The sequence below is a fragment of the Scyliorhinus torazame genome, chromosome 18, assembly GCF_047496885.1.
Source record: "Scyliorhinus torazame isolate Kashiwa2021f chromosome 18, sScyTor2.1, whole genome shotgun sequence".
In the NCBI taxonomy this organism is placed as follows: Eukaryota; Metazoa; Chordata; class Chondrichthyes; order Carcharhiniformes; family Scyliorhinidae; genus Scyliorhinus; species Scyliorhinus torazame.
The window spans coordinates 140834492-140848439 of NC_092724.1; the positions used below are offsets into that span (position 1 = coordinate 140834492).

Here is a 13948-nt window from a genome sequence, read left to right on the forward strand (position 1 = left end):
CCTTCTCAAAGTTGCCTCTTGCCTGAGGTGTGGTGACCCTCAGGTTAAATCACCACCAGTCAGCGCCCCCCCTCAAAGGGGAAAGTAGCCCATGGTCATCTGGGACTATGACAGCTTTAACTTTACCTATTTAGTCCCAGTTTACATTCTATGATTCTTTACTTTCTTGATCAGTTTTCTCCCAGATGTCACCACATTATTTACTTCTTAATTTGACTTCTTCTGAACATTATCTGTATTCATGTAAAATGATCTGATCACCAAAACTAAATTAGCAAATCAACTTTTATTTCAAAATATGAATTCACATCAACATGAATCTGCAGATTCATAAGAAAGCCATTTCAAATATTGTCTTTAACACATTGTGTGCAAGCCACCCTTTGGACTCAGTAACTTAAACAATATAATGTTGTACTGAATTAATTAATTGAATTTCCACTGACTACTGTTGTTATTAATGTATGCTTTCTTCAATTAGTTTGCTGAAATTTTGTGTATCCTTTTATGGTTGTTCCTCTTATGCCGTTCCCTGTGCTGCTATTGCAAGTGTCACTTTACGAAGTACTCCCTGGTACTGTGGCCACTCCTCCTGGACACGAGCAATGATAGTGCTAATGGTGTGGATTCGACAATGTTGCTTCTGTGTTTCATTCCTCAGTGTCTGTTCAGATTTGCATAGTTGTATGTACTTTCCTTCTTTCACTGCCTGAAGATATTTGAGTCTTGTCTGGACAGTCACTATTTTGGCAAGATTCTGAATAACAAGAAATAATAAATCTTTAATTTCTATATATGGTCTCATTTAACTTACTGTTTCATTATCTCTAGCCATTAATGCATTTTCACAACCTGCTGGTGCATTCCTTGGGCAGAGTGAGCCCAAGTGCATCATTTGATGCATGGATAGGAGACTATGTCAGAGTGAGATGTAAACAGTGTCGTGGGTGAGAATTTAGTTCAAGTGGCAAGTTCTGGTAAGATTTTTCTCTAGTTTAAATTCATATCAAGGGTCAGGCTCTGACATAGAACAGGCTCTGACAAGGTTTCAACCTTCAAGTGAGTGGTGGCAGTCATATGTCATGCATCTGAAATTAGTTGGTTTAATTGGTATTAATTACTGTAGCAGGAAGCTAAGCTTGATAGTGACTCACAGAGACTCTACATAAGCAGATATTGTTTTTCAAACTGCACAGAGTAATGAGACCCATTGATAGGAGGCCATGCCAGAGTAAGACAGAGATAGACTTGGAAATTTGGTTCAGGTGGGAATTCAGAGGGGCAAAGAGATGCTCCTTTTTAAAATTCATTTCAGTTTCCAGTGGTTGATGAGTTTCTTCCTTCCCGTCCAAGCTAGGTGAGCAACATGCTATTACTTTAACTGTGTAAATTATGAACTAATTGATAAATAAATATGGTTAGACATAAATGGCAGGGCTGGTGGTGTGCCATGATTACAGCATATGGGAATCTGTGGAATGCACGGCGAACCTGGACAACCAGATCTGCAGCATAGGTAACTTCAGCTCAGAGTTGCTGAACTGGAATCTGAGTTGTAGACATTACAGGGCATCAGGGAAGGGGAAAGGGTTGCCCACACACTTTATTCCAGGAGGCAGTCATATCCCCTAGGTTATGCAGAACTGTAAGTGTTGATGGTGGTTCAGGTGGAGGGGGATAAAGAGAAGGGTCCAGTCATCAGAACAGTATAGCAAAGGGGGAAAGAGAAGCAGAACAGGGAGGGATGAGACAGAAAGTTTAATAAAAATGGTAGATCAGTGAATAATGTCATTGCAGGGAATACTTTTGTGATAGCACCTCTTCCCTTTCAGTTATAGGTACTTTCTTTTTTATTGTTTGGGGGAGAAATTGAGATCTGTTAATTTCCAAGCCTTTTGTTTCCCCAGCTAGATTATAATTGGCCAATTTGTTTCCGTCTTTGTCTTTAATCACTCTCACCTTGGAGATCGGCCTGTACTTGGGGAAATCCTCTTGTAGGAATTTATTCCTATTAAATGCGAAGGTGCTCCTTAAAAATCCACGTTCTCTGCTTTCCTCCTTATTAAATAGGGAGGTGTGCATTCAAGTGATTTCACGTGGCTGAGGGGAGCAGCCAGCGGCAAATGTCAATTTATAAACCAATCATTTTCATTCCGTAAAGCTGGCATTTCTGGTAAAATGGTACGGATAAACAGGACTTGCCTGTATATGAATTTGAGGCGGTACAGTAAAGATTCACTACCTTGGTCCCAGAAATGAGGGAATTGTCTTGGGTGCAAGGCTAAGTAATTTGGGTATATATTCTCTGGCATTTAGACAAATGAGAGCTTATCACATTGAAATCTACAAAATTCTAAAGGGGCTAATCGGTTGGAAGCTGAGAGATTGTTTCTGCTGGTTGGGGAATGTAAAATACGGGCACAATTTCAAGATAAGGAGCTGATCATTTAGGATTAAGATGAGGAGAAATTATTTCACTCAAAGGCTTGTGAATCTTTCAAATTAACACACAGGGTTGTGGATGTTCCATCGTTGATTATATTTAAAGCTGGGATAGACAGATTTTTTGTGTCTCAACAAATTATAAGAGGAACTGGCAGAAAATGTTGAAACCCAAGATTATCCATGATTGTACTGAATTGCAGAACAGGCTTGATGGGCTATTTAGTCTATTCCTGCTCTTATTTCTTGTGTTACTATACTACAGTATCACAGCCCAGTTCATCGCGCGAACACGCCTCCCATCCATTGACTATCTACACCTCTCGCTGCCTTGGGAAAGACTCCTCCCACCCGGATTAGTCTCTCTTCCATCAGGCAGAAGATATAAAAGTCTGAGAACACGCACTAACAGATTCAAAAACATATTTTTCCCCACGGTTACCAGACTCCTGAATGACCCTCTTATAGACTGAACTGATCTCTCCCTGCATCTTCTCTTCTGTGTAGCACTACACTTTGTATGCTTCACCCGATGTCCATGTCTTTACATTGTGTATTTACCGTATGTCCTATATTTTTCATGTATGGAATGTTCTGCCGGAACTGTATGCAGAACAATACTTCTCACTGTACCTCAGTACATGTGACAATAAATCTAAATCTAATCTAATCTAAAATCTATATATCAGAGTGATAGAATGTAATTGGTTGTATGTGATTTCTTCACAAAATGAGTTCCACATCTTGAGTAAAGCATCAGAGGAACAAAGAAAGTGATAGACTTCCCAGGAAGACAGTAAGAAGTCTTACAACACCAGGTTAAAGTCCAACAGGTTTGTTTCAAACACTAGCTTTCGGAGCACTGCTCCTTCCTCAGGTGAGGAAGTACATACATATATCAAAAGGTGATAAGGGGAGAAATGGAAAGCTGCATTCATACACAGTGCTTGAAGGCAAATGTGGTTGGTTGGCAGCATTTGGAAAATGAATTGCTGGTCATAGAAGATCTGCTTAAATTGTCAATGCTATTATTCAATATGATATTTTACATCACATACTGCAATCTGAAAATATATGTACATCACCTGAGGAAGGAGCCGTGCTCAGAAAGCTAGTGTTTGAAACAAACCTGTTGGACTTTAACCTGGTCATGTAAGACTTATTACTGTGCTCACCCCAGTCCAACACCGGCATCTCCATATCATGGTTCCCAGGAAGAGGTTGAGATTGAAAAATCAAAACGAAAAATGTTCTACTCTTGTTTACATTTGAATGGCTGAATTATATCGCAGCATTGAGAGATCGCAAAAGCAGAATGCCATTAAGGAGAAAGAGGGACTCTTCCCTCTTATACCATAAAGAGTTCTTATTAAGTTAATGATGCTTGCTGAGAAGATGTGAAATAGGGAATGTCTTTCTGATTGCTTTTGTGATAGAAGCTAGTTGAAGATGTTGTCCAGAAGCCAGTTTAGAGTCTAACATGCAGACTTTTGAGCAGATTCGCTGCTTGACTGCCCATGCACCATCATATCTTTATGCATTTTGTTTAATAACCTACATATGAAGTGCGCAATAATGCTGCATTATTTCAACCATAACCTTTTGTTGACATAAAATAAGAAGCCCAAATATATTAAATGGAAAGAGGGAACATAATGCAGACAACATACTCATTTGCTTTCTTCACAAATTGCAAATAATTTACTGAATATACTATTTTCATAGTCGAATGGATAAGTGCCTCAAAACTGAGCCATATTGACTAGAAACTTGGGTTGAAATTTAGCCAGGAGTGGATAAGAGCCATCTTTTTTTAACAAGCAGCCCACTAACATCTGATCTTGTGAAGTCTCACCATGGGTACAGTAATGAAAGGATGCAAGTGTTTGTACAATGACAATCCAATCACGAATGACTGCTTTCAAAAGGTGGTAAGGGGAGAAATGGAAAGCTGCATTCATACACAGTGCTTGAAGGCAAATGTGGTTGGTTGGCAGCATTTGGAAAATGAATTGCAGGTCATAGAAGATCTGCTTAAATTGTCAGAGCTATTATTCAATATGATATTTGCAATCTGAAAATATATGTACTATTTTGCTGCATTTTATTAATCAGTGAATTCTTTACTTTTGTAAATTTGTCTCTACATTGTTGGATATTTGTCCAGGGTTAGAACGTGGTTGTAAGGCCTGTAATTCCTTGCTGCCCTTAAAAACGTGGTGCTGGTCCTACTTGAACTACTGCAGTCTGTGCAGTAATGGTGCATCTTCAATGTTGTTAGATAGCAAGTTCCAGCATTTTGATATAGCAATGATGAAGGAACAATTAATACATGTCCAAGACAGGATAGTGTGGAAGTGATTATTTTCCCATGCTCTTGTTGCCCCTCCTTGTGGTGAAGGTTGTAGGTTTGGGAGGTGTTGCTGCTGACTTGTTGGTAATTTTCTACCGTTCATTTAGTAAATATCTCCAAAATGGCATGCCAGTGATGGAAGGAGTGGAAGTTTAGGCTAGTGATGAATGTTTGATCAACTCAATAAATGTTCAATGTCATGAGACATCTATGCAGATTGAATAACTGCTGTTTTGTTGCACATTACGTGGTCAATAAATTGTATAACAAATTCTATTTCCTGTTCTGGTTGTTCAGGATGAGCATGGATTCCTTCACCCATGCAACACCTTTTTCTTTACATTACATCTATGATTGCATCCGTTAAATTTTATGTTAGAGCAAGTGTCACTACAGATGTCATCAGTCTTACTGGTGTGTGAGATGACTAAGATGTTCCCATAATTTGACTCTTTGTATAATTGGATGCAAACACAAATACAGTCTGCCACTCTAAATCCCTGGAATTGTGTTTATATTTGTGTCTCTGGTTTTGATCCTTTTGTGAGCAGGGAAGTAAGGTGTGTGTGCATGCTTGCGCGTTTCTTGATGGATTTCTCGGGATCACCTTTCTTCTCTTTTTGCAAATGGCTACTTCAGTACTCAATTCCACCATGAAGAATCCCTTGTTGCCTCTTCTGATCCTGCTGTGTTGCTTCATCTTGCTTTCTGTGTGAAACAGGCTTCACTGCAGGCAATGGATGTCTCATTTTAAGGGAAATGGGCTTGAGAAATGTACTTAGATTTTCAAAATGGGGAACAAGTATTCTCTTCCATGTATTGCTAAAATCAAGCCAATGTCGTTTGATTAGCTTAATTAATTACACCCAATTATCATATAAAACAGGCTAAAATAGTTTCCAAATCAATTATTTGAATATCTGCCTGCCCATATCCTTCAAACATAAATACCCACTGTTCTCAAACCATTTTTACCGCTTGTTTCTTTTCCTGTTGAGATTCTATATTTGCATCAAGTTCATCGATCATAGACTGCTGTTTCTGAATCTGACACTGCTTTTCTCCCAGCTGTTCACACACAATTCTCTGTGATTCCCTCATCTCTTCGATAGTTTTGTCACATTCTTCAATTTTCTAAGAAAAAAATGATGTGATCAGATTGAGTAACATCAACACCATCAATTAACATTATGGAGGACGTCCGGTGTCAGTCATGGAGTGAGTGTTGTAATACAGGGTGGCTCCTGCTTGATGGCGTTGGTTTTTACCTCTATTACCTGAACTTTGGGGAATTTCGGCAGAAACATTGTGCGGAGAGTGGAGAGGGATTAGTTCTCCCCCCGGATGGGCATGTCTGCGGGTTACCAAATTCAACAGAAGACCGTGAGAGCCCTGGCTAGGGATTTGGTGAAGAGTCGTGGTGCAGCATCAATTGTGAAAGCTGCAAATTGAGCAGTTGGTGAGCTTCATTAAGGATGAATTTCGGCAGCAGCGTAAAGAAATGCAGAGTGACTGGTCAAAAGCAATTGAGGGGGTCAGTGGTGTTAAGTAATGGGTTAAGAGACATTCCAATTAGTTGTCTCGTTTATGTTAAGTATCCAATAATTGACACGTAAAGTGGCTTCAGGTGGCCTTTGTGTCAGGTGATGTGATGTTAGAGTTTTGTGCAGTCTGTTGAAGTAAATTAAAGATGTTTGTGGAAAAGGAGCAGAACCTTTGACTCTTTATACAACAGCAACTAAACGTATAACAAATGATAGCAGAGGATCGTTGCTGTGCAAATGTGAAGGGTTGAAAGATACAACTTTTCCAGACGAAAGCAAGGAGTGAGCGAGAAGAAAAAAAAAAACAAAGATACATGGCTGAACCTATGATAAAGATGGCTGGATATGACTACCCCCATTATTTTCTGAAAGGGGATTGTACGACCAATGGAGAAGTGCAGTAGTTATGTGGACTAAGGTAACTGCCTTGGGAAAGAGATAACAAGGTATGGCATTAGCTCTTTCTCTACCTTATGACAACATTCGGAGTAAAGTGTTTTCTGAGCTGGAATTGGAAGAGTTAGACTCAGAAGAATGTCTGCAGACTTATTACGTTATATGGATAAGATTTATAAGAAGGATGACTTGTTAAGTGCGTATGAAGCATGGTCAGATTTTGACAGGTTCCGGAAAATAGTGGATTTCTCCACTGAAGACTATATAATGGAATTTGGCAGACTATATAAAAGGCTGCAGAAACACAACCTGGAATTTCCACAGTCTGTGTTGGCCTTTAAATTACTTGACTGTGCTAGAGTGAGCACCATGGATAGGCTCCTGGTTTTGACAGGAGTTCAGTTTGCGGATAAGGATACCTTATTCGACCAGATGACAGAAGCTTTAAAAAAGTTTCTGGGGAAACATTTGATTCCGATGGCTCTGATGACCCAAATAGGTCAGCCTGCAATCAAACAGAATATGGGAGATACACGACTAACAGGATGGCAACATCGTACGACTACAAACAGGTTCCACGACTATAGGAGGTAGTGACCCGTAAATTATGAAGACCGAAACCCAGTTAGAACCTACAATAGGAAGCTGAACCCCAGAAATGCACGGGGCATGATAAATCGATGTTTTCGATGTGACTCTCAATACCATTATGCTTTCAACTGTCCAATACGTTATAATAGTGTTTGAAGCGACACATGACACGGAAAATATGATGAAAAATGAAATGAAAATCGCTTATTGTCACAAGTAGGCTTCAAATTAAGTTACTGTGAAAAGCCCCTAGTCGGCACATTCCGGCGCCTGTTCATGTGTACCCGCGCTGCTGGCCTGCCTGGGTCTGCTTTCAAAGCAAGCGATTTAGCCCTGTGCTAAACCAGCCCCAAGAGTCAGAAGAGGAAAAGATAGTGACCAGAAAGAAGGCAGTGCCCTATTAACAAGCAGTTTTACACCGGTAAAGGGTGTTGGTTGCAGAATCCTTCAATTGTGCTGTATTGGACAGTGGCTGCACATCGACTGTGTGTGGAATTGACTGGTTAAAATGTTACCTGGACTCCTTGAATGCTGGAAATTGTAACAAGGTTGAGGAATTTGAAAGGTCCACAAGTTTCAGGTTTGGGGATGATAATACTCTGAAGTCGCTGAAAAGAATGGTGATCCCTTGAAATATTGCCAGAATGAATCATTTCATTAGCACGGATGTTGTATCAAGTGAGATACCTTTGCTTCTGAGCAGACCGACGATGAAGAAAGCACATATGAAACTAGATATGGAACAGGATAAGGCAACAGTTTTTGGAAAGACGGTGGACTTACAATTTACACAATTGGGACATTATTGTATTCCATTACTGACAAATAATATTTCAAGTACAGTTGTTAAGGATGTGTTAATGGCAGTTGAAAATGGGACTTTAGCTGAAAAAAGCTTGATGTATTAACAACAATTTGTGCATTCGTCTCCTTGGAGGCTGAAACATTTATTAAAGGATGCAGGGGTAAGGAAGACAATACTAAGCTAATAGAACAGGTTAGTGATCGCTGTGAAGTTTGTAGGAAGTACAGAAGGACACCAGCATGACCGATAGTAACCCTACCTTTGGGCAGGGATTTTAACGACATTGTGGCCATGGACCTTAAGATCTGGGTTAAAGCCAATAATATATTTATTTTTCTTTTTGTAGATTTAGCAACCAGATTTAGTCAATCAACGATTGTACGAAGTAAAGAAAAGAGAGTAATTCTGGATCAAATCGTGGAAAAATGGATAGGGACAGGAATGGGCCCACGGCAAAATTCCTTACGGACAATGGGGAGAATTTGCTGATGATGAGTTTCGGGATATGTGTGAAATGTGAAGATCACAGTTCTGAATACGGCTGCAGAAAGCCCATTTAGTAATGGTGTGTGTGAAAGAAACAATGCAGTAATAGATGACATGCTCCGGAAAATTTCGGCAGATAGACCAAACTGCAAGCTAAATTCAGCTTTAACATGGGCGGTACATGCAAAGAATTCATTGCAGATGGTTGGGGGCTATAGTCCTTATTAATTAGTGTTTGGTAGAAATCCTAAAATTCCATCCATTTTGGATGACCAGCCTCCAGCTTGGGAAGGGACTACAATTAGCTCTGCATTTGCCGAGCATTTAAATGCTTTACACAGCAGTAGAAAAGCTTTTTTGGAAGCAGAAGTCTCTGAAAGAATTCGCAGAGCTTTGAGGCATAATGTACGGCCATCAAATACCGTTTTTCAGCAAGGAGACGTAGTATACTATGAGAGACAATTTTAATGAATGGAAAGGCCCAGGGACGATCATAGCCATAGATGGCAAAACAATTATTTTGCAACATGGCAATCAAACTGTTAGGGTACATTCATCAAGGATAATGAGTACAGATTACAAATTTTCAAATTTAGACAGAGCAGACAGACATGACGAGGAACCAGGGTCATCTGGTAGGCACGTGTTACAGAACTATGAGGACTAGTTAACTGATATAGACAGGGTTTCTGTAGAGGAACACAAAACTTCCGATGATTTGGAACAGGCCATTTTTCCGAAAGGACAACTGCCAAAAGTTGGTACAAAAATGACATACTTGCCTGAAGGGTCTAGTCATTGGCAGGATGCAACTGTTATTAGTAGAGCAGGGAAGGCCACTGGAAAGTATAAACATTGGTTGAATGTACAGCATTCAGGAGAGGGAGTCAAGACAATGGATTGGGAACACGAAGTTCAAAAATGGAGGGCACAGAAACGCAGTGCCAGTTCAGATAGTACATCGGATAGTGAAAAGGTCTGCAGGAAAAGGTCGAGAACTATTGAAAGGACATTCCACAGCAGAAGGGAAAGATCAAGCAGTAGCAGTACAGAACGAGATATCAGGCGGGAGAGGGCACGTAGTTTATCAAGGTCTCAGAACATGAGTAAGACTACAAAATACTAATAGGAGTAGAAGCCCACATGCACGTGAGATTTTGGTGGCTTCCAATAAGTTAGATAAAAAGTTATCAAAGATGCCAAACAGCAAGAACTGCATAGTTGGAGTGAATTTGGGGTATACACGGAAGTACCGGATAGGGGACAAAGAGCTCTATCCTACAGATGGATTTGCACGGAAAAGGTTCTTCCGGATGGAACTTATAAGGCAGAGGCCAGGCTTGTGGTGAGGGAATTTGAAGAAAACTTTGAAGATCAGGATTTAAGGGTAGATTCACCTACGGCAGGAAAGGTTATTTTAAAGATCTTCTAGGCTCTATTAGCCACAAAGGCATGGGAATTCAAATCTATAGATATAAAAGCTGCCTTCTTGCAGGATCAGCTCCAGAGAGACATTTTTCTCCGTCCTCCTAAAGAGGCAGCTAACAAAGAAGGGGTACTCTGGAAGTTGAACAAATGTGTATATGGATTAAATGATGCATCTAGAGTCTGGTATTTTTTGGTAAGGTCAGTTTTGTTAAAGTTAGGCTGTTGCCAGTAGAAAGCAGATCCGGCAATGTTTTACTGGCACTATGAAGGAAATCTTTCTGGCATTTTTATGATGCATGTCGATGATTTTTTGTGGGGTGGGACTAGTGATTTCGAAGCTATTGTAATCTCTGGTTTGAGGAAAGAATTCAGGGTTGGAAGTCAGGCTTCCGGTGCATTTAAATATATTGGACTGGAAATCGGACAGACTAAGTTAGGGGTAACTTTACGTCAGCAATTTTATTTGGAAAGCATCAGCCCAACAGCAATTAGCGTGGCCGGGTTTCACAAAGAGACGCAATGGTTTCAAAGATGGAAAAAGAGCAACTGCGAAGTTTAATTGGGCAACTGAATTGGTTAGGTAGACAGACTAGACCGGACGTGAGTTTTGATGTCTTAAGAGTTGAGTACAAAAATGAATGATCCCAAAGTGGAAGACATAATAAGAGCAAATAAAGCGTTGGTCAAACTAAAAATGCAGGAGTGTGTTTTGAGGTTCCCGGTTTTAGGTGACCGTAGGCACTTGAAACTCATAGTTTATAGTGATGTGTCCTATGCAAATTTATGTGATGGGGTTTCAAGCGCAGGAGGTTTTATAATTTTCCTTTTGTGGAACAATGGTAAATGTTGCCCTCTTGTGTGGGAAACAAAAATAAAGAGAGTGGTCAAAAGCACTTTGGCTGCTGAGGCGTTAAGCCTTGTAGAGCGGTGGGTATGGCCTTTTATATATCTCAGATATTGACAGAAATTTTGGGATTAGGTTGGATTTACTGAGCAATCCGCCGTGTGTTTTTCAGTGGTGGAGGCAGCCCGCCAGTGGGATTTTCTGGTCCTATTGTCAGCAGGATTTCCTGTTGAACCCTATTGTTGTCGGGAAACCCGAGGGGTGTGCCGTCGGTGTGACTGGAATATCCCACCGGCGTGAACAGCCGATAATTCTGCCCAAAGTCAACAGAAAGGGATATTGTAGGTTAATGTGCAGTTAGTGAGCAATGACAATTATATGCAGGTGAAAGGCCATCACCCAGTAAGCTGCAATGATGCATTTGTACATCAACAGTCACAAGAATGCATGGTTGCAGCTCAAGACTGGAGTCGGTTAATTGAAAACCACACCCTGCTGTCCTGGTGGATAGCACTTCTTCTGCAATCATCCTCCACAGCAGGGGACTCGTATAATGAGACCTTAGAATCTAGTCAAATAAATATATAACTAGCAAATTGCATATTGAAATCCTGTTTCAGGTATCTTAATAAGTCTGCAGGGAAGCCCAGTTAGGATTTCAAAAATAATCACTCAGTTCTGAAACATCATCTCGTTCTGATGAAATGTCATCAACCTGAAATGTTAATTCAGTTTCTCTCCCTGCACACGTTGCCAGACCAGCTCAATATTTCCCAACGTTTCTATCTGAATCTTTTGAGACAGCCGCCATTGTTAATGTCTTAACAATTGTATCCTTTGACAATTGCCTTGCTAAGCCAATTGAATTGCTAAAAATTGGTAATGAGCATTGGATCAAGAGTATAAATAGAGACCGTTGCAACAGTGGAGGTGAGGTTGTAGCTTTACTGGACTGATTTAAGAATACACTTGCTAATGGTAAAATACAAGCTTCTTCCACCATCTGCTTTTCTTGAACTCAACAACCATAACAATATTTAAATTGGAAAGAAAGAAATATTTGACAAGAAAGGCAAATAGCAAAGAATTGGGATAAGACTTGATAGCTTCAGTTGAAGAAATAGGTCGGATTATCAAAGGCAAAATGGACCAAATGGCCTCCTACTGTGTTTTAATTTTAAGTAATACTCAACAACGTCAATTTGAAAAATCAGTGCTAATCTTCTAAAAGCTATAATATTAAAATGCATTACTAGCTGCGAGTACTCTCTCTATAAGTTGATCTGTGTAAAGCTTTCACAAAATTGTTCCAAAGGATCAATTTGCTAGTTGTAGCCAGATCACATAAAGGAGAGGAGAAATGATTGGGAGTCGCCCATTATTGTGCTGCCAAATGATTCTTCTCCAGGTGAATCATCAACTAATATCTGTCTAAATGAACTGGAGCTGTTTATCAGCTCCATTATTCAAGCCTTTTGATAAAAGCTAAAATGGGTGCAAGAGCTTTACTTGAGCTGGGAAAAATGTATAGTACATATTAGTTTAATTGCACAGATTATTAGGAACACAGGTACTCATCTCCTATATCTCACCTTTTGTACATCTGCAATTTTCTTGCACAGGTCTTGTATCTTTTTATGACAATCTTGTTTAGTTAATTGGTTCCTGCTTACTTTGGCCTGTGCTTCCCCACGTGTCACAATTGTATCCCTGCGCGATACAACAGCCTCCATTTCACGAATCATTTGCTCCTGCTGCCTCATAAGCTGATTGTGGCGTATCTTTGGATCAAAAATACAGATCTTACGTAGTGATTTTACAACAACATGATAGAACCTTTCAATGCAAGCAACTTTGTTTGAATTTGTACAATATAAATGGAATGCCTATTTTTGGATGACTAATGAGGATTAAGTGAAACAAATCTAGCTAATTTTCGTGACCAAAGGACAGGACACGAAGTGCCGTGATCGCAAATACAATAGAGATAAAACTGGATTACTTCAAGAATAATCAACAGGGAGTATGTCACAATTACTGTCATGTCTTTTGAATGAAGTTATAGTTATGAATATTTCTCTTTGCTGTCAATAAAAAAAAAAAGTGCAATACTTAAAAATTATATTCAGAACTAAGCAGTGATTAGCCTTGGGATGCCTATTATTTGTCGCATTCATGTGATCTTCCATCACACTGCTGGTGTTAAGTCATAGATACACTGAAGAGAACGCAACTATAGCATTTTAAATGCACAATTAATTATTGTGCTTTGTGGCAGATTTATGTTGAATGGGGTCTGTCCCCTTCTGGTCACAGAGTTACACAGGCACAACCTGGAGTCTATTAGAAGCAACCTGCTCCCCCTGATAGAAGTTTCATAGTAGATTGGCAGCTAGTTTCTCCATCTCCTCTGCCAAGTCAGAAGAAAACATATATATGTGAATGTAAAAGTTGCCACTTTTCACCTGTGCAATTGAGTTTATTCTGCTTTATGAATGTCATATTTGAATTGAATTATTACAGCACAGAATGAGGCCATTTGGTCCATCGTGGCTGTTCTAACTCTCTGCAAGGGCAATTCACATAGTGCCACAACCCCGCCTTTTCCCTGTAACCCTGCAAATATTTCCTCTTCAAATAATGATATAATACAAGCCACAATTGAATCGGCCAACATCACTTTCTCAGACACTGCATTCCAGATCCTAATCACTTGCTGCATTAAAAGCTTTTCCTCGTATCGCCTTTGCTTCTTTTGACAATGAAATTAAATTGTGTCCTCTGATTCTCATTATTTCCACCAATGGGAAAAGACTCTCATTCTACTCAGTCCAGCCCCCTCATAATTTTGAAAAACTCGATCAAATCTCCTCTCGATCTTTTCTTCTCCAAGGAAAACAGTTCCAACTTCTCCATATGAAGTTCTTCATCCCTGGAAATATTGCAAACGGTAAAGGCACAGTCTAATGCCTTCACATCCTTCCTAAAGTGGAGTGCGCAGCACTCTAGTTGAAGCTGAATTACTGTTTTATACACAGTTATCACAACCTCCTTCCTTG

The 13948-nt window shown here is 39.8% G+C and overlaps 1 protein-coding gene across 1 annotated transcript in view; it reads right to left on the reverse strand.

Annotated features, from left to right (window-relative positions):
* Positions 1-267: 267 nt before the first annotated feature.
* The window catches only part of ccdc40 (coiled-coil domain 40 molecular ruler complex subunit), a 123847-nt gene continuing 110166 nt past the window's right edge, over positions 268-13948 (reverse strand). Inside the window, 3 exon segments of the mRNA XM_072483486.1 lie at positions 268-757; positions 5771-5929; positions 12482-12670. Coding sequence (XP_072339587.1) covers positions 521-757; positions 5771-5929; positions 12482-12670 — 585 coding nt within the window. The 3' untranslated portion in view covers positions 268-520.